Raw genomic sequence first — 19,569 nt, forward strand, 5'->3', positions numbered from 1 at the left:
AGTTTAGAGCTGTAGGTTTCTCATGCTCATGTTATCAAATATTTATTTATTACTTAAGGCTAGACACCACAGGTGAGTTTGGTAAACAAACAAACAAACTTATAATCATTGCCATACTTGACCATTTGCATATTCACAGTACATTAAGTCAGTGCATTTTGCATTACAGGTTTTCTAAAATGTTGTTTAAATATGCAAATGAGGCGTTACCTAATTAAACTTGCAGTACTAATCCATATTCGGATTGGCGCGGAAAACGAATGATTGTTACTTGTTGAATAGCTTGTTACGTTACAGTAAATAAAATAATTTACCACATAAACAGAGTAAGGAGAGATGACTGACAGGATGATGGCAAATGATTTGCAGATCCTGAGCACCTCTGACAAATATCCAATCTTATAAAACGTGTGATAAGTACTGGCCGTAGTATAAACAAAGTACGTGTGATCTCGAAAGTGAAAGTAAAAAGCCAGCATGAATATTATTAGCATATTAATAGCGGCTCCCTGATGCCGGCAATTTATACACAGTATAATTTAGAGCTGCAAAACGATTAGTCGTGATTAATCGATTGAAAATAAGTTTGTTTGCATACTATATGTGTGTGTACTGTGTATATTTATTATGTATATATAAATACACACACATACATGTATATATTAAGAAAAATACTTGATTTATATTTATATATAATATAAATAATATACAAGTGTTTACATACAATACATACAAATATATATTTTTAAATATATACATATGTGTGTATTATTATAAATAATAAATATACACAGTACACAATACATATAATATGCGAACATAAACTTTCGATTTTGAATAGATTAATTGCGACTAATCGTTTTGCAGCTCTAGTATAATTATCACAATGATATAATTGTGAGAGAAAGCATTGAAATAGATTTTTTTCCTCCAATCTCTTCCCTTTAGTGGTTCCGTAGTACACGTCATTTCCTTTCTGAACACAGTATTCGGATTCGGGCCACTGATCCGGGCACATCTCTACTACTAATTTGTAACATTTCCAGACAGGAAATCTGAATACTGAATAAAGCTAGGTTTGAAATTCTTGTTTTGTATATATATTAGAAGCAAATATTTTTACTGAGGTGTTTTGAATATATTTTTTTATCACATTTTAAAAATGCTGTCAGCAGCTAGAAACAATTATTTTCAACATGTTTTAGGAATGAAAAATTATGTAAATCAGGTAAATGATATATAAACAAACCCCCTCAACCCCCTAAAAACTTTCAGAATATAGATGGGAATAAAACAAAAAAGTTTGGTGCATGTAAGCTCTACTAACGTGGAAATTTCTGGTTCAGTGCTTCAAAAAACTCATTTTGAGAAAACGGCCTTTAAAGATATATATTGTAGTTGAAAGCTACAGACATAAATAGATAAAGTGTAATAAAAAGTGTATTTTGGAATGAAGACGACAAGTTACGGAAGCCAAATAGCCCACAATCTCAAAATTGATCAGTGCGTTAAAAAACAATGTTTTACCTGTGGAGTCTTGCCTTAAAGTGGCGGTTTACAAAAAAATGGAAATTCCATTGTCGTTTACTCACCCTAATGTCATTCTAAACCTGTGTGAATTTTCCCTCTGTGAAACACAAGCTGTGAAAAAGATATTTTGGAGATTTAACTGTTTTTGTCTGTATAATGGATGTCAGAGGGGTCCAAAACCACCCCATTGACTTTAAAATACTCTTTTGTGTTCCACAAAGAAAACTGCACAGGGTTGGATCAACATAAAGGTAAGTAAATGATAGCAATTTTCATTTTTGAGTGAACTATCCCTTTAAGCTCTAAATAAATCGATGGAATAATTGTGATGTTGTAACGTTCCATCAAGAGGAGCCAAACACACACACGCGCACGCACAGGGCTGGGACGGTTGCTCCGGAAACTTGGAGGACAGAAGAGCCACTAATGATGTGTCTTATTTAGGAAAAGGTGCAGGCAGAAGCTTATGGAGTATGACGGAGTGTGTGTGCCACAGCGGGGATGCTGATCTGCCATGGCATTCAGCTTAAATGAGCTGGTGCATCCAGGAAACCTCAGCCACTTTACATAAAGAGCCTCTCAGTAATGCTCAAGCTAATACCAAGGGAATGCGCTTAATTGGATAGAACACCCAGACATGCAATATACGCTCTCATAAATAACTTGTGTTTGATATTAGATCAAAATATCACACCGTGTGTGACACGCTCCAGAGTGCATGTGCCCTTACGTTTGAGCACTGCAGGTTTGGTGAAACAGATAAATTTGTTGTGTCCGCAGAATAATTCCACTTTGGCAAGCAGTTCTTGTTGTTTCACCCCCTCCTCCTCTTTCTCGCTTTCTTTGTGTCTCTCTCTCTCGCGCTCTAGCGTTCGCTCGCTCTCGCAATCTCTCTTTATCTTCTGGTAAGGACTGGATCTGGTGAGATCATGAATCTTTTTGGCAGCAGAGAATTCTTTTCCAAGTTCTCTAAAAACTGAAAATAGCACTCTGTCCTAGTTCCTCTCGAACCTGAAAACCACATGTATTCTATGGGCGTCGTCTACAGAAGATATCCAAGAAGTCATGCACATTGTCTCCCTACTGCTGCGACTTCCTGAGGGGGAACAAGAAAACAAACAAATACGAACGCTGGCCTGAATGCAATATCTCTCGCAGACAATATCATTTCATATTACAATCGACAAATCCAAGGCAGACTGGAGCGCTGCTATTTTCGTAGTGATCCTTGTCAACCCGTCACTGGGCTTCAATAGTAACACGTTCTTTCATGCGTTGACTCTAATCTGAAGAAAAAAGCGTGGTAAACATTAAAAAAAAAAAAAAACTGCAAAGGAACGAGTGGGCTGAGTTTGTCACAAAGAGAGCATTTAAAAGAACACCTGTCTCTTTTATTTTGATGAATAAATTTAAATATTCGGCTTTTACCATCTGTCTGCTTATCCTTTCAGATACTAAAGATAGCAAAGGCACGGTTTGCCATATGGCGCACTTATTCAAGGAAAAATGGCTGACGAAGACCAAACATTAAATCGTCTGTGGCCAGTCAAACTGTTCTCCACGCCACTCGTAAATTGCATAATGACCTGGCATATAGTTTGACGGTATGTAAAAGTGACAGAGCGCATGAATGACTTGTACTCAAATTATGCGGGTAAGTGGATAGAGGAAATAAGTGTCGCTGGGTTTCGACCGAGAGAAACGTAATGGCATTTTTCCAAAGCGCTGGCTGTTTCCATCTAAGCTGCTGGGTGGAGACGGGCTTAGTCCACACTGACGGTATGAGGTCAGCAGACACTTTGCTGTCACTCAGAGCCATGTCACACGTCACTCATGTCTGACCAGGTATGTCCTGCCCACTCAGACACAAGTGAAGCAGAAAATCAGCATCTGTCACTCTCTTTCACTTTCACCTCCATCCAAATGCGAGTGAGGGTGCGTGCATGTGTGAGCATATGAGTCTCTCGGGCTGCCCTGACTCACTTTGACTGAAGACATCTAATATAACATATACAACAAAACATTTCCCTATTTAAAAGGACGAGATCACCCAAAAATGGAAATGATTTTTTTTCGGTGGAACACAAGAGGTGAATTTTTGAATAATATCCAGGCCAATCTTTTCCATACAATGAAAGTGAATGGGGACTGGTTCTGTAACGCTATAAAACAACAAAAAAGTAGCATAAAGTGGTCCGTATGAATTGTGTTCTATATTTCATATGTGACCCTGGACCACAAAACCAGTCTTAAGTAGCACGGGTATATATGTAGCAATATCCAAAAATACATGATAAATTTTTCTTCTATGCCAAAAATCATTAGGATATTAAGTAAAAACTATTTTCTCAGTATTTAGATTTTTTTGTTGCACCCTCAGATTCTAGATTTTCAAATAGTTTTATATCACACAAATATTGTCCTATCCTAACAAACCATACATCAATGGAAAGCTTATTTATTCAGGTTTCATATGACGTACACATCTCAATTTTAAAAAATTGAACCTTATGACTGGTTTTGTGGTCCAGGGTCACATTTAGTCCTCCCCGCCACGTTTTTCAGTACAGAAGTCTGAAATTTAAGTTAGTAAAGTTAATACACTGATGTTCTCTTTTGCTGAAGAATTTAAATGGACTACATACACCACAGTTTAAAAGTTTGGGTCAGTAAGATTTTGTTGAAAGAAAGAATGAATGCTTTTATCTTAAGCGCAAGGGTACATTATATTAATCAGAAGTGACAGTAAGGACTTCTACATAATAAATGCTGTTCTTTTGAACTTTCGTTTTATCAAAGAATCCTGAAAAAAGTACTGCAGTTTCAAAAAAAAAAAAAAAAAAAAAAGAAGCGGTTTTCAACAGATAATAATAAAAATGTTTCTTGAGCACCAAATCAGCATATTAGAATGGTTTCTGAAGGAACATATGACATGACATGACAATTTTTTGCCATCACGGGAATAAACTAAATTTTAAATATACCCAGACAGAAAACAGCTATTTTAAATTATATTAATATTTTAAAATGTTACTGGTTTACTGCATAATTGATGCTTAAAAGTATAGTTCACCCAAAAATGAAAATTCTGTCATTAATCACTCACCCTCATGTCATTCCAAACCTGTAAGACCTTTGTTCATCTTCTGAACACAAATTAAGATATTTTTGATTAAATCCGTGAGCTTTTTGACCCTGTATAGACGGCAACAAAACTGACCGGTTTAAGGCCTTAAAAGGTAGTTAGGATGTTAAAATAGTCCATGTGACATCACTGGTTCAACCGTAATATCCGTATAAAGCCACACGAATACTTTTTTACGCAAAGAAAACAACAACAAATTTAATCAACAATTTCTTCTCTTCCGTGTCAGTCTTCGACGTGAATTTACAAGAGTACATGACGTACGTGTGTGGTGCTGCTGTCTATGCAGGGTCAGAAAGCTCTTGGATTTCATCAAAAATATCTTAATTTGTGTTCTGACGATGAACAAAGGTCTTGGTTTGGAATGACATGAGGGTGAGTAATTAATAACAGAATTTCATTTTAACATTACTATTTTTCTCATCACAAGAGCAAATACTTTTAGAGTCACTAGAGTCAAGACTGTGATATTATATGGCTCAAAAACACTATTTTTCATGATATTTACTCCCCATTCACTTCCATTGTGTTCTTCAGAAATTCACACTTTGTGCACCAAGAATGAGTCATATGAGTTAGAAACAAACAGGGTGAGTAAAAATTTGAGTGAATTACAGCCCTGGTCAATGTGCCCGTTCTGCTATCAGTGACATCTCAGCACAGGTGCTCTCCGAAAGCTGTTTCCTTTCACGTCCTTTCTCTCCTTGTCTCACACACACATTCTCAATCCCCTTGTCAGTACTACTGTTCACACCTCTGTACCTCTCACTGCTGAGTTAGCTGTGATCGTCACCATCCCTCAATTGGACTGATGTGCTCATTAGACTGCCCACACGCTCACACACATACACTCTTTTGGCACAGAGAGTGCGAGAGGTCAGAAAGTGCTAATGATTTGGTCAAACCCCAGGGGTATAATCACTTGGCTCTGACTCGTTTACAGTCATCATCCATTTCTCCTTCGCTCCTGCCCTGCTTGGCGGCTTGCGTGGCTGCCGCAAATGGCCAGGCGGTCCGCAGGGCATTTGGCCATGGGTTCGAGCAGCTGGCAAGCTCATCCTGAGCAGAAGAAATGTATTTAATAGGCCATTACCCCTTAAAATGCGCCGTTATGCTGAGTGAAAGAAAGTGTACCAATGTTTTCCTTTCCTGTACAGTGCCTGTCTCACCATTCCTTACAGTTCTCGCTCTCCGTCTTGTTATTTCTCCCTCTCTCTGCATGAGCAAGTGGCTCAATGATTTGGGGTGAACGATGACTAATGATAATCCCCAGTGATGGTGATATGATGAGATTTAAATGAACTCTGTCACAAGTGTTTAGGGTCATAAGCAGGAACCAGGCGAGGGGGGAGGGACGCCACTGTCTGTTTGAAAAATCAGGACATCAAGGGCCGCTCGTTAACATGGTCAATGATCCTAAGTTAATTCACTTTCAGAAAGGCAGTCTCTGGATAATGATATCCTCCCGGCCTACAGACAGGTTTATCAAAACATTCCGTTACATCACCGAACGGTCTCGCCATTAATGTCAATACTGACATACTTAATCTTGTCAGTGCCTAAATATAATTTACGGAAATGGAAGGGAAATTTTTTTTCCCCTTGTTAATTACGGGGTAAAAACGGTACTGGATATCTGTAATGATTTCAACTGCTTTATGGACGGTTAACGATGTAGGTACAGCTAATTTACCCTCCTACACAAGGCTGATTCATTTAGTAAATACCTTTTATGCTGGCTTAGCAGTCATCAGTCCAACAAGCATCAAAAATGGCAGACGTAGCACTGCAGAGACTCCACCAGTCACACATTAGAATTAGCCTAGATATCCACCGCTAATCGCATCAAGACATTAAGGGCCTTTAATTTGCTCATAAACATTCCCTGCCATCCCTATGCCAAAAAGCCATATATCAGTCATGGATGCCTGATTAATTGTCATGCCAATATATGGAAATATATAATCTGTGATAATCTTAATTACAGGCATTATGTAAAGTGTTACATATCTCGGTCTTACGCAACTCCGTCAAGTTCATTTTAAGACGCGTTTCACGCAGACATCACTGCTACCTACCACCTTGCATTCTCAAGCGAATTTCTGAAGCGAGATGCGAGGAACACAATGTTCTGAGTACATGAGATGGTAAATCATAACCCACAGTCTACCGGGCATCTGATATCACTCTTGCGCTCGGAGCTTCTGTGATTTTGCTGATCGATAACACATACTGAAACAACATAACCGTTCTGAAAATTTACATAGTGCACAGAGTTCACATGTACGCGCTGCAAACTAAACCTACTGTTGCTACTTTAGAAAATGTGTTTTATCATAGGAATGGTTCATCATAAATTTCATGAAAACCGCATTTTAAACATGATTTTCTTTCTTCTGTGAAACACAAAAGCAGAAATTCTGAAAAAGGTGCTGGTTGCGCTTTTCCATGCCATTAAAATGATGGTGACTGGAGCTTTTAAGCTTCCAAATGAACACAAAAGGAACGTAAAATGATAGACTAACAATTTTTTTTCAGTTAGGTTGGATCTCGACAACCCCAAGCTGGCATTTACTTTTATCGTATTGAATAGAATGGTAAAAAGTTACTTGTAATGACAGGGTTTTCATTTTTAGGTGAACTAGCCCTTTAAATGAATGCGTGAAGTACATCGGGGCATTGCAGCACTGTAGCTGAAGTCATATATAGACACCAGCATGCATCGTAAACTCCAGGACTCAGCTGGAGAAATCATTACCTCACCGCGCTCGGAACGCATTTGCTGAGGCAGTCGTGCAACAGTCACGCCATGATGCCACCCCTGAGAGAGCTGGCTGATTCTTCTGGGAATCAAGTTTGTGATTACAGCAGGAGTGGGCGTCAAAAAAACAGAACGCAGGAAAAATAAATAAATAAAAAAACATACAACTCTTCGAAGCTCAGTGCCAAACACTTTCCCGTCCCCCTTGCCTCCACCTCCTCCACCTCCCACTCCTCCAGCACAGCATGTCATAGGAAATGCGGGTTCTATCAAATAGCATCCTCTGAGCAAGCGTTGGTAGCGCCTTCTATTCTGAACATTATACAGATTTTATTCATGAGGGCGGTCTGAGGCGCTGGAACTTTCTAAAACAGACCAGCACTTTGAGTGTTGGAGGAGGCGTAGAACACTATGATTATCCTAATGATCATTCACAGGGCTCGTCGGGAGCATGATTTTCTGTGAATTTCTACTCTGGGGTTTGTGTGAGAATGAATGAACAGCAGGAATTCTCAGGGGAATGTGTGTAGGTTTGAGGAAGTTCAAACAGTTCGGTCCAAAAAGTCAGAGACCGTATTGAAAATCTGGGATTTTTTTTTCGTTTAAACCTAGAAATAAAGTTTTAAGATTTGGAAACATTTAAAACAAAACAGAAGTTCAAACACAAAATGAACAAGAACTACACCATAAAGTTATTTTTCTATTCTACTTCAAAATTCCAAGTTTAACTCAATGTGCTACTTGTCGACTCGTTGTAATTATTTGTAAAATTTAGTAACAGTTTCTGAGTACAAATTGTTTTAGCATCAAATTTTTTATGACATAAAATGTAAAAAAGTATTTTTCAGAGTTTAAATAAAACAGATTATTGATGTACATTTTACAAGAAAATACTACTTTAGTCTTTTTTGCCTTAAAATTCCAAGTTTAAATCAATGTGTCATTTTTCGACTTGTAATTATTAGTGAAATTTAGTAATAATTTCTGTGTAAAAACTGTTTCAACACCAAATTTTCTTGATATAAAATGTAAAAAATATAGAGTTTTTACATTTGAAAATAAAATGTTATTTTATTTGTTGTAATTATTTGTGAAATTTTAGTAAAAATTGCTAACACCAAATTGTGCTAACACCAAAATGACTGAATGTAAAAAATAAATTTTCAGAGTTGAAAATTAAACAAAGATTATTGCCTTACATTTTACAAGAAAATAATACTTAAGTCTTTCTGCCTCAAAGTTCCAAGTCTAAATCAATGTGTTATTTGTTAACTTGTGTAATTGCTGTGTAAAAAAAATGTTATTCGACAAAATTTTCATGACATAAAATGTAAAAAAAAAATTCTAAGTTAAAAATAAAACAATTATTGCCATACATTTTACAAGAAAACACTATTTCAGTCTTTCTGCCTCAAAATTCCAAGTTTAAATCAATTTTTTAAACTTAAAATTGTAAACTCAAATTTTAAGTAATTTTTTGACTCATTGTAACTATTTGTTAATTTTGTAACAATTTCTGAGCAAAAACTGTTTCTGAGTAAAAAAATAAATTAATTAAATTAATTTTCGAGTAAAAATTGTATTAACACCACATTTTCATGACATAAAATCTAAAAAATTATTTGTATTTTTTGAAAATAAAAGATTATTGCAGTACATTTTACATTTTATTGTCTTTCTGCCTCAAAATTCCAAGTTTAAATCAGTGTTTTTTGCAGATTCACTGTAATTATTTGTGAAATTTAGTAACAATTTCTGAGTAAAAACTTTTTTGGTTTTGACACCAAATTTTCATGACAGAAAATGTAAAAGAAAAATGTGTTATTTGCAGATTCTTTGTAATTATTTGTGAAATCCACTAACAATTTTTTTTTTTTTATCAAAACTTGTTTTAAAAACAATTTTTAATGACATAAAAAAACATAAAAATAAATAAATAAATAAATACATTTTACAAGAAAATCTCACTCTTTCTACTTTAAGCTTTCCTAGCAATTTCTAAGTGAAAATGTCCAATACTCATTGTGTATTCAAAATTCTGCAATATTTCTTGGTCTAAATAAGTATATTTGTGGCATCTATTATGCCTCTCTTTGTACAGACGGTCAGATGTTTCAGATCTTTCAACTCACTGGATAATTTACAAATAATGCTAGATAACACGATCATCAGGATTGATGCAATCTTGTGGAATTTATGCAGTTTGTTGCTGTTGCATTAAGGCAAAAGGGGCTTGTTTTAAAAACCAAGAAAATCTGAAATTCATGCAGTTTGTTCAAATAACAAAAATATGAATTTTCACTAGTGGTCTTAAAGTTTGTGACCCAACAGTAAGTGTGTGTTTGTTTGTGTAAGACTCACAATCTGTAGCTGCAGGTAGTCTCCCAGGCCGGAAGAGCTGTCCACCCTAACCAGCACTGCATCCTTCTGCTGGGTGCTAAAGCCGACAGCCAGTCGGTCAGCTCGTGTGCTCGGTCTGTCATTGGGCGGCCATGTGTACACAATGAGCCCTCCATCACGTCCGAATATGTATGTGGTTCCCGCTGCAGAACGAGAAAAAGAAAGAAACAGAATATTAAGTGTAAGAACATCAAAGTAAGAGGGGAAAAGTATTTCCATTCTGCATGTGTGTGTGTGCATATTCACGGCTCTGCTCCATTACACAAGCGCGGGAGTATCTTGATGAACCCATCAGAGTGCCAGACAGCCCCTGCTGGTCCCTGATTGGCTAAATTATAGCCCTTATGTGACCCTCGGTATGCTGATGTCACCAGGAGCACCTGTGTCTGCCGAAGCGTGAGCTAAACAGAGTCGCTCTTGCTACAACCACTCAACGCACGCAACCCCCCATCCGAGCCCGAGGCTGATTGAGCTGATTACAGCCGCTCTCTTCACACCGCCGACACACCGGACAATCAATCCAGCCCCACGGCCTCCAGCCCAGCACCTACTTCTGCATGCATTTATTCCGCCAAAGGTGGGCAAACACGGCACGGACCAGACAGCTATTCCTGCTCAGCGAGACGCATGCTAATGTCTGATGGAGCTAATTACAGTGTCAGAGGCAGGTAGCTTACTGTGAGCAGGGTCACTGCGATTCAACGCCCGCAGGAAGGTTTCTCAGGGAACTCGACAGAGCTTTTTGCACCGAGAGATAGAGAGAAACGCTACTAATGGAGTTGATCTCATTAACTGGCGGACTGCGCCGGCTCTTTTGATCAGGCGTGACTTCAATAGCAAAACGGGGCGAAAGCATTTCGATTGTGGCAGGTGCAGTCGGGGTAATGTTCGCAGAGCAAAGAGCTCATCAACCTCAAGATAACAGCCTCGGGAGATGCGAGACGCACTTCAACACTCTCCTCTCCGCCGAGCGTGACTGCTGCGCTTCTGAGCTCCAGATGCAGATAAGACGGGCGGCGAAGCAGCGGCGAGGGAAAAAAACCCAGAGGAGGCCGGAGCTCTCAGAAGAGCAAGAGGCCCCCGAGTTAAAGTGGTTTCAAAAGGGCTGGGTTATTTCCTGGCACGTTCCTCTATTTGCAGAGCTGTGCTCATTAGCTCCACTCTGTGTGATTTTCACCAGCGGGCTCTCGCCGGCCCCCTCGAACGCATCTCATTGAGAGCGTTTCACACCGTGTCAGCGATCAGCTTGACCCCCTCCGAAAACAACACCCTCGGGGCGGGCGCGTTCGCTTACACGGGTACACAAATGTTCACGAGCGTGCACGGATTCGCGCGCAAACTAACGCCCGGTTAGTGACGACTCCCTTGACGGGCTTGTTTGAAACGCAAGGAAATGAGCTCTGCTCATTAGCGGGGCTCAGATGGTTGAACTTCACACACACATATGCACACAGGCCATCATGGACGTGAAGCGGACAGGGAAAGCGGACGGATGAGATTTCGGCTCTGTTGAAATCTGTTTCGTGCGAACCGCTACGGCTGCCTGCCTCATATCTGTCGCTCAGTATGACGGCAATTCGCAGCTGTGGGTGAGTGAATGGATTTGCCGGGAAGGGAAGCGTAAAGCTGTGCAGAGATTTACGGGCACAAATGGGCAATGCACAATGCACTGAAAGTTAAAATCAGCGCAATCAACTTTTAAAAATACAAGCTGACATCTGACTCATACATGCATTTAAAGAGTTTGCCCAAAGATGAAAATTCAGCATTGTTTACTCATCCTCGTGTCCTGCCAAACATCCATGACTTGATTTCTTTTGTGAACAACAAATGATATTTTGAACAATGGCTCACATTATCATTTTCTATACAGTGGAAGTCAACTGTATAACAAGCTGTCCTTGTTACACACATAAATACTGAGTGAAATTATTACCAACACGTATTCACTATAGAGCTAGGATTCTGTCGAAGATCAGTTGCTTGTAATTATGCATAATTTACTCTTATACACTGTGGAATAAAGTGTTTGCATATCTTATGTGGCGTTTCCCAGAAGAAAAGAAAGTCTTGCAGGCATGGAACGACATGAAGGTGGGTAAATAATGAATTTTTTGGGACAACAGATCGTAAAATAAACCCATAACAGAGTGATTAGTACTTCATTTAGACTGAGCTGACTGAACACTATCCGTTTCTTTTTTCTGCAGCCACTTACCAAGTAAGTAAATAAATGAGAATAAATTATCGATCTGCGCTGAAATCATTTTATTTAGTCTGCAAAGAGACTGCAAAGCGGTATGAGAGACAAAAAACAAATAGACGCTTGGTTCTTGGAGACGAGGTATAACGTCAAGACATGTTGCACAAGTGGGAAATGTGGGTTTGAATTTGGCCTGCGTCATGCCTTGATCCTATTCTCTTTCCCTCCATAATTTCCTGTCACGTCTCCACATGCGCTATCAATGCAATGGCAAAATGCTGAAAATATCTGCTGGATTCTGTGTTCGTGCAGTCGGCTCTTATCCCAACTACTTGGGAGCTTCTCCAAGACACCCTCTTTTCTTTTCTTTCTTTCTTTTCTTATCTCCCTCAGCCTGACTTTCAGTCCCATCCCTGATGTGGTTAAGGAGCTTGCTGCCCTCCCTCTAACGGGGTTAAACCTCTTCTCTGAAGTCTATTTTCTGATGCTGTTAAATGAGGCAGGCTCTTTGTGCAAGCCAGACCATTAGCCCCTTAAATATGTTCCATCATCTCGGCTGGGTGGGCAGCTGGGTCTGGGTTTTAAAGAAGACCCTCGCTACCTAACAACCGTGCGGGTCTTTCCACTCCAGCGCCCTTCTAAGGTCAATCAGCAGGAACAAGCAAAGGAGAGTGGGCCGGCTGCTGCCCCATAGAAGAGCTGTGTGTGAATGCTTGGGAGAGCTGTTCTAATGAGATAGATATTACCTGGCCCTCTGGAATCCCATCATAGCCGTAATCTCCTTTATGTGCTGGTGAAATTAAATTACGCACCAGCTTCGTCTTCTGCCAGGGTCTCGGAGGCTCCATACGGATCCCTCTCCACTTTAATACGCAAGCTAAAAGACTAGTTTTGCTTAAAGCAGTAGTTCAGCCAAAAATGAACATTCTGTCAGAATTTATTAGCCCTCCTGCTGTTGGCATACAGTTTTGAAAAAACATAAAGGGTGATTAAATAATGACAGAATTTTCATTCTTTGGTGAAGACTCTTTATTTGCATAAGGCTGTGAAAGTTTCAGAGAATGTTTCATCATTTATTAACCCTCATGCTGCTAGAATACAGGTTTAGAACAACTTGAGGGTGATTACATTCCGACAGAATTTTCATTTTTGCATGAACTATGCCTTTAAAGACTGTGTAGTGAAGTGTAATGATGAAGATACACTTTTAAAAAATCTTTTTAAATTCCAAAGTCCAAACCACTATTATAACAATAACGACACAGAGAAATAAAAACGTTGGAATCACTTCACTGAGAATGACCGAGGAACAATAAAAACACTGACAAATATGGCTGTCACTAACGATTATTTTGGTAATTGAGTAATCTGTCGATTATTCTGATGATTAATCGTGTAATCTGATAATCTAATTCTAATTTAATAGACCTAAGTGAATAATAGCCTTTAAAATGACTTAAAATACAATAATAATTAGTTCAAATATAATATCAAAACAAGACATCACATGGTTTTAGTGAACAAAACTGTTCAATAAAACAATAAAGCTAATATACATTATGCATTATAAAAAAAAATGCCTGCAGAGGGCACCAACAGCCTGACAATTGTTTTTACACTTTACTGCGCAATCCGTGTTTAATATTGACTCAACAACATTTAATTCAAATGTCCACTTAATCTTTAATATCTGGCCATTTCTTTATGATACAAAAGCTATAGCCACTGGAATTTCTTGAATATGTGGACATCAAAACCTGTAAACGTGTGACGGCTTAAACTTCTATTTTGAAATCGCAATGAACAGTTAGCATATTGAGAAAGATAATGATGTATTCTACTGTGTTTGCATAGGTTTATAAACGATTTACTTTACAAATCTGACAAAATAGCTCAAGTTGCGTTCCCAGATGAACGTTATAATAAACCCAAACTCACAACAATATGGAGAGATGGAGTTTTAGATGCTCCACACATGTAAATCATAACAGTTCTTTATTGTGAACGAAGCCGCACTGACATGCACATACACGCATGTAAATTGTTATATATTAATTTAACTGAATCGTAGCGTTTGTGAATTCTTAATAGCATATATGTTTTATTAGGTTTTTTAAACTTCTGGTATTTTGCCGATTACTTAACATGGGCAAAATGAAATATCCTGCTTTAGAAAAACATTTAAAGTGGCAGACAACATAACGACAGTACAATCAACAAAGCATTATCATGAGTTGGTGTGGATGCTAATAGCTAAAGTTTTGTACTTATTGTTTCTGGTGTGAACAGACCTTTATTTGCATAAGACTGCAAAAGTTAATGTAGCCTATCAGTTAGCATATGTGCTTTGACACACTCAGACATAATGAGTTCAAATCTGTCTTGTGTAATTTCCCGATCCCCTCGTCCCCACTTTTAATGCATAAAAAAAAGTTATGAGGATGGAACAATTCATATTTCATCATCTGATTTCTCAGATCCATGTTTAAATGTAAAATCAATGACATTCAATACAGTCATTGTCTTGGGGGCTTATACGCAGCAAATCATACTGCTGAAAACACAATATTTATAAGCTGCGCTGAGCTGACTTTCCATCAATAAACGTTTCAGAAACACAAAACACTGCGCTCGTGTCTTGGAATGGGGAATGAATTGAGCTCCCACTCTATTCTGCTTCATGTCCCTAGATGCCTCTTTCCTTAGAACACACGCATTGTGAGGGCCCTGGCAGTTTGGTCTAAAATTACTGTGCATTGTGTTGGGTTGCCCACCTCCTACTTGCATGCAAGAATGAGGAACATCAGTCAAACTCTGCAGGGTTGGAGTCATTCACCCGGTGGGCAAACACACACACATATACGCATACACAAACTACAATACAGTTCTGCACATCACACGTAAGTACACACACACGCAAACACATATGCACCCCACTGGTATGAAAATGCTGTCAAAATAAACAGAAGGCAAAGTGAAGACCCCACATAGAGAAGTATACAAAAATCTAAAAGTAACACTTCAAAACACCAAAAATGGAATGGCATGCTGTATTATAACCTTCACAAGTTTCAAGAGCATTGCAAGTGATTTAAGGATGTTTCAAACCTATAATCATACGAGTAAAAAGTGTAGAGTGGGATCAAAAAGTCTGAGACTGGGACTAAGACTTTTTTTGTAATGTTATTTATTTATTTATTTTTTTAGCATAACCCCTGTTGTTTAAATTTTTTTTCCAGGTTAAAAAAAGGTTTTAGATCCCCCTTTTATGTTTTACAGGTATGTGGTGTATTGTTTTCTGTGTGTTTTGCTAGCTTATCCACCTGGCAGGTTATGGACAGAAAATTGTTTTTTGTTCCATTACGCTGAGAAGAATAGGTGTGTGTGTGTGTGTTTGTGTGTGTGTGTGGGCGAGAGTGAGTGTTGATGTTTTTTTATGTGAAGCAATTATAATGTTTATGTGAAATATGAGTCTGTGACATTGTATTTGTTTATTAAACATTCAGTGCGAGCTGTGCTGCAACTACAAAACTGAGGCTTCTGCAATAATAAACAGGCAATTAAAAAGTGAATTACTGCAGCTCCAATTACCAGACTGACACCACAGCGCTCCACACCAACTGGGTAATTACAGGCAACAGCTCGAGCGGAACACTGGCCAACCTAAGAGCTAGCGGATGTGTAGATGAATGTGTGTATCTTTGCATATGTGTGTGAGTTTGATGCTAGTAAACTGGCCGTTATCTTCAGCAAAAGAGAAACGTTCGTAAATTTGACTGCGGTTTCTCCCTCTCCAGGAATCAACTTAGGGCGCAGGTTTCAAAACGAGACGTCATGTTTATGACGGCTCTAGCGCAACGCATGGTTTTATTGTCTGCCCGTGAAGGAATCCTCTAGCTGACTGACAGAGACTCAGTCTCCGGTTGGGAGAGTTTAGGCTCTGCGGTGGGTGGGTGGCTGCCTCGGGACGCAGTCGAGAGTCTACACGGACAGCTCTAATACTGTTCAGTTCCTGCACGCCTCACGGGTTTGATTTTTACATGCATCATTGGCACTGTCAAAACATTTTCCTATCCCTTCTTTAATACTCTCTTCGGTTTTTATTGTCAGACCTGAGGGGGCTGAATGAATCAGAACTAATAAAACAATAAAACCCATTGCGAAATGTAAAGTCTTCTGATTTATCTCATGTTTAGTGCAACGTAATTCAAGGACAATAGCCTGGCACAAACTGAAATTTCTACAAATCTGGAGAGCAGAAGCGTTATACGGGTACATTACGGCAGTACAATTTACCTTTGAGGATATTGCAGCCGAATCTATGCTGCTTCACAGAGCCAGTCAATACAATGAGCCATGGCTAGAGAAAAACCAGCAGTTCATATGTGAAAAGAGACTACTGAAGAGTGAAAGAGGCAAGGAGCGCTGAGGTTTGTGGTCGTGGTAGAGCTCTGGTATTTCTCCTGCTGACCTTTCCCGGGCCAATTAGGGTAGAGCTGGGAATGAGCGGTCAGTGCTGTGCTGGCCGAAAGCCTGTCTGCTGTGGCACTTTAGTGGATGTTGTTTTGATTTGCTTGTTTTTATAACGAGCTTTCGGCTCCTGAGCTCCTCCAGGGGGTTTAGGAGACGATGAGGCTTAGGCTCGGGGTGTGTGAGCGTGTAAATAATCCTGTGAATGTATATGTATGTGTTGATCTTTGTGTATGATTTGCATTTTGTATTTGCCAGAATAAAAGCAGAGAAAACAATGAAAAAAAAAAACAAAACAAGGCATGACAGAATGAGAGAGAAACAACCGTAAGGAAGATGTAGTTAGGAATGAGAAAAATGAAAGGAGGAAGAAAATCGGTAAAAAGGAAAGTTAGAAAGGAAGGATGGAGAGAAGGAATGACAGGAAGGAATTTAAGTTGAGAAGAAAAAGGAGGAGAAGAAAAAATGAAATGGGAAGAAAGAAAGGAAGAAAGAAAGAAAAAGGAAAGAAAGAAGGAAAAGAAATTACAGATGAAGAAATGAGAGGAACAAATGAAGTAGAGAAAGAGAAAAAAGCAGGAGGAAAGAAAAAGCAGGGAAGGAATGGAAAGAAAAGAAAGAATGGAAATGGAGTAAAATGGGAGAAGAAAAAGGAAAGAAGAAAGATAGGAAATAAGGGAGGAAATAAATTAAAGAATGGCAAAAATTAAGGGGGAAAGAAAAGAGTGAAGAAAAAAGAAAGAAAGAAAGAAAGAAGAAAGAAAGAAAAGAAAGAACGAAAGAACGAAAGAAAGAATGAATGAAATAAAGTAAGAAAGAAAGAGAAAGGAAAAAGTGAGGAAATAAATTAAAAATGGCAAAAAATTAGGAAAGAAAAGAGGGAACAAATAGAGAAAGAAAGAAAGAAAGAAAGAAAGAAAGAAAGAAAAAGAAATTGCAGATGAAGAAATGAGAGGAACAAATGAAGTAGAGAAAGAGAAAAAAGGAGGAGGAAAGAAAAAGCAGGGAAGGAATGGAAAGAAAAGAAAGAATGGAAATGGAGTAAAATGGGAGAAGAAAAAGTAAAGAAGAAAGATAGGAAATAAGGGAGGAAATAAATTAAAGAATGGCAAAAATTAAGGAGGAAAGAAAAGAGTGAAGAAAAAAGAAAGAAGGAAAGAAGAAAGAAAGAAAAAGAAAGAAAGAATGAAAGAAAGAATGAATGAAACAAAGAAAGAGAAAGGAAAAAGTGAGGAAATAAATTAAAAATGGCAAAAAATGAGGAAAGAAAAGAGGGAACAAATAGAGAAAGAAAGAAAGAAAGAAAAAGAAAGAGAATGGAAATGGAGGAAAATGGGAGAAGAAAAAGGAAAGAAAAAGACAGGAAATAAGGGAGGAAGTAAATTAAAGAATGGCAAAAATTAAGAAGGAAAGAAAGAAAAAAGAAAGAGCAGAAGCAGAAAAGGAGGAAAAAGCAGAAAAGGTAAAAAAAACAATTAGACAAAAGTAAAGAAATAATGAAAAAGGAGGTAGAGGAAAAGAAAAAAATGTCAGGAATTAAGGAAATTAGAGGAGGAAAACTGGAGAAGAAAAATTAATGAAATCAAAGAGGAATTAAAATAAAAAATGAAGGAGGAAATGAAAGAGGGAACAAAGCAGAAAAGGGAAATGAGGCAAAAAGAAAGAAAAGAAGCAAAAGGAACGTGAAGAAATGAAGGAAAAGATGGAAAAAGGTAATGAAAGTTGGAAAAATTAGGAGGAAAGCAGATGGAAAGAAGTAAAAAGAAAGGAAAAAGAGAGGAAAAGCAGAAGAAAGAGAGAAAAAAGTAAAGAGCACATCTGTATTAGTAGAACCATTAATGTTTATATAAATATATATATATATATATATGGATGTATTTTATATGTATTTATTTTATTTATGGATGCATATTTGTGGGTATTTTTGCTTTGTTTTTTATTTTGCTATGTACAATGCTTTGGCAATATGAATTAAATTGAATGAAGAAAGCAAATGAGGAGGTAAAGAAAGAAGTAAGGAATGAACGAAAGACAGAATGAGGAGATGGTAAAGAAATAAATGTAGGAGAAATAAAAGAAAGTGCTGTGTCGACTTTGAGCGATGAATTCACAAATAACTCTTTTATTAGACGGAAGCATGTGTAATAATCTTTGCAGGTGTGTGTGTGTGTCAGTACGTCCAGTCTAAGCCTCCCTGAGCCCCATGTGTGAGCTACAGTGACATAATGAGAAATCTCTCTGGAGGTTTGGCTTGACTGGGTTTAGATTACACACCACAGCTATTGTTCCTTCTATCTCTCTCTCTTTCTGCAGATTCTCTTGGGAGAGTGTATAGCATTTAAAGAATCAATCACCTCCATACTATCAAGGGGATGATATGTCTTTCTCATATAAACTCGCGCACACACACACACACACACAATGCACCCACTATAGAGTACAGCCTCCAGCCCTGTACAGTCACTCACTGTGTTTGCTGGTGGAGATGCTGTATTGCTCCCAGTCGAATATCACTGTCAAGTGCATGCAGTCTTTGACCACTCCGCTCATTCCTTTGCCTCTTTTAATTCCCTCCATAGTCAGGACAGCCTACGCTTCCAATTCTCAGCCTCTCGAAGTATCATATTTAACCAGGCACATCACCATTCACTGGCAAATCCATGCTATCCTCTCATTACAGCAATTCAGGCCTCTCAAACTATAGCTCTGACATAAAATAGAGCAAAAACCACTGAGAGCTAGATAGAGGAAGATTACTCAACCCCATGAGCTCACTTACTCCAACTCTACTCAGATTTGCAATGATGGAGGAGAGAGAAGAAGAGAGGCAGCATGCTAAAGCTGCTCACACAGCCTTTGGAAACATATGCAAGCACATACACACTCACAAACAGGTTTTTTAAAGAACGAGGGGGAGTTACATAGGATCCATTTTTTCTGTAGGTGTGAGAGAAGCAGCATTCTAATACTGTAGACCTTCATCTAAATGTAGCCTCTGTTATATTTGTCAGTGAAACTGTGGAGGAAAAAGAGATAAAAGTGCAAGACTGCAGCAAAATG

General features: G+C 38.3%; 1 protein-coding gene across 1 annotated transcript in view; it reads right to left on the reverse strand.

Annotated features, from left to right (window-relative positions):
• Nucleotides 1-19,569, reverse strand: part of nrxn1a (neurexin 1a) — a 208,953-nt gene that overhangs the window by 33,701 nt on the left and 155,683 nt on the right. The window contains 1 exon segment of the mRNA XM_051123964.1: nt 9,798-9,979. Within this exon segment, the coding sequence (XP_050979921.1) occupies nt 9,798-9,979 (182 nt within the window).

This window comes from Labeo rohita, chromosome 12 (assembly GCF_022985175.1).
Source record: "Labeo rohita strain BAU-BD-2019 chromosome 12, IGBB_LRoh.1.0, whole genome shotgun sequence".
Taxonomy (NCBI): domain Eukaryota; kingdom Metazoa; phylum Chordata; class Actinopteri; order Cypriniformes; family Cyprinidae; genus Labeo; species Labeo rohita.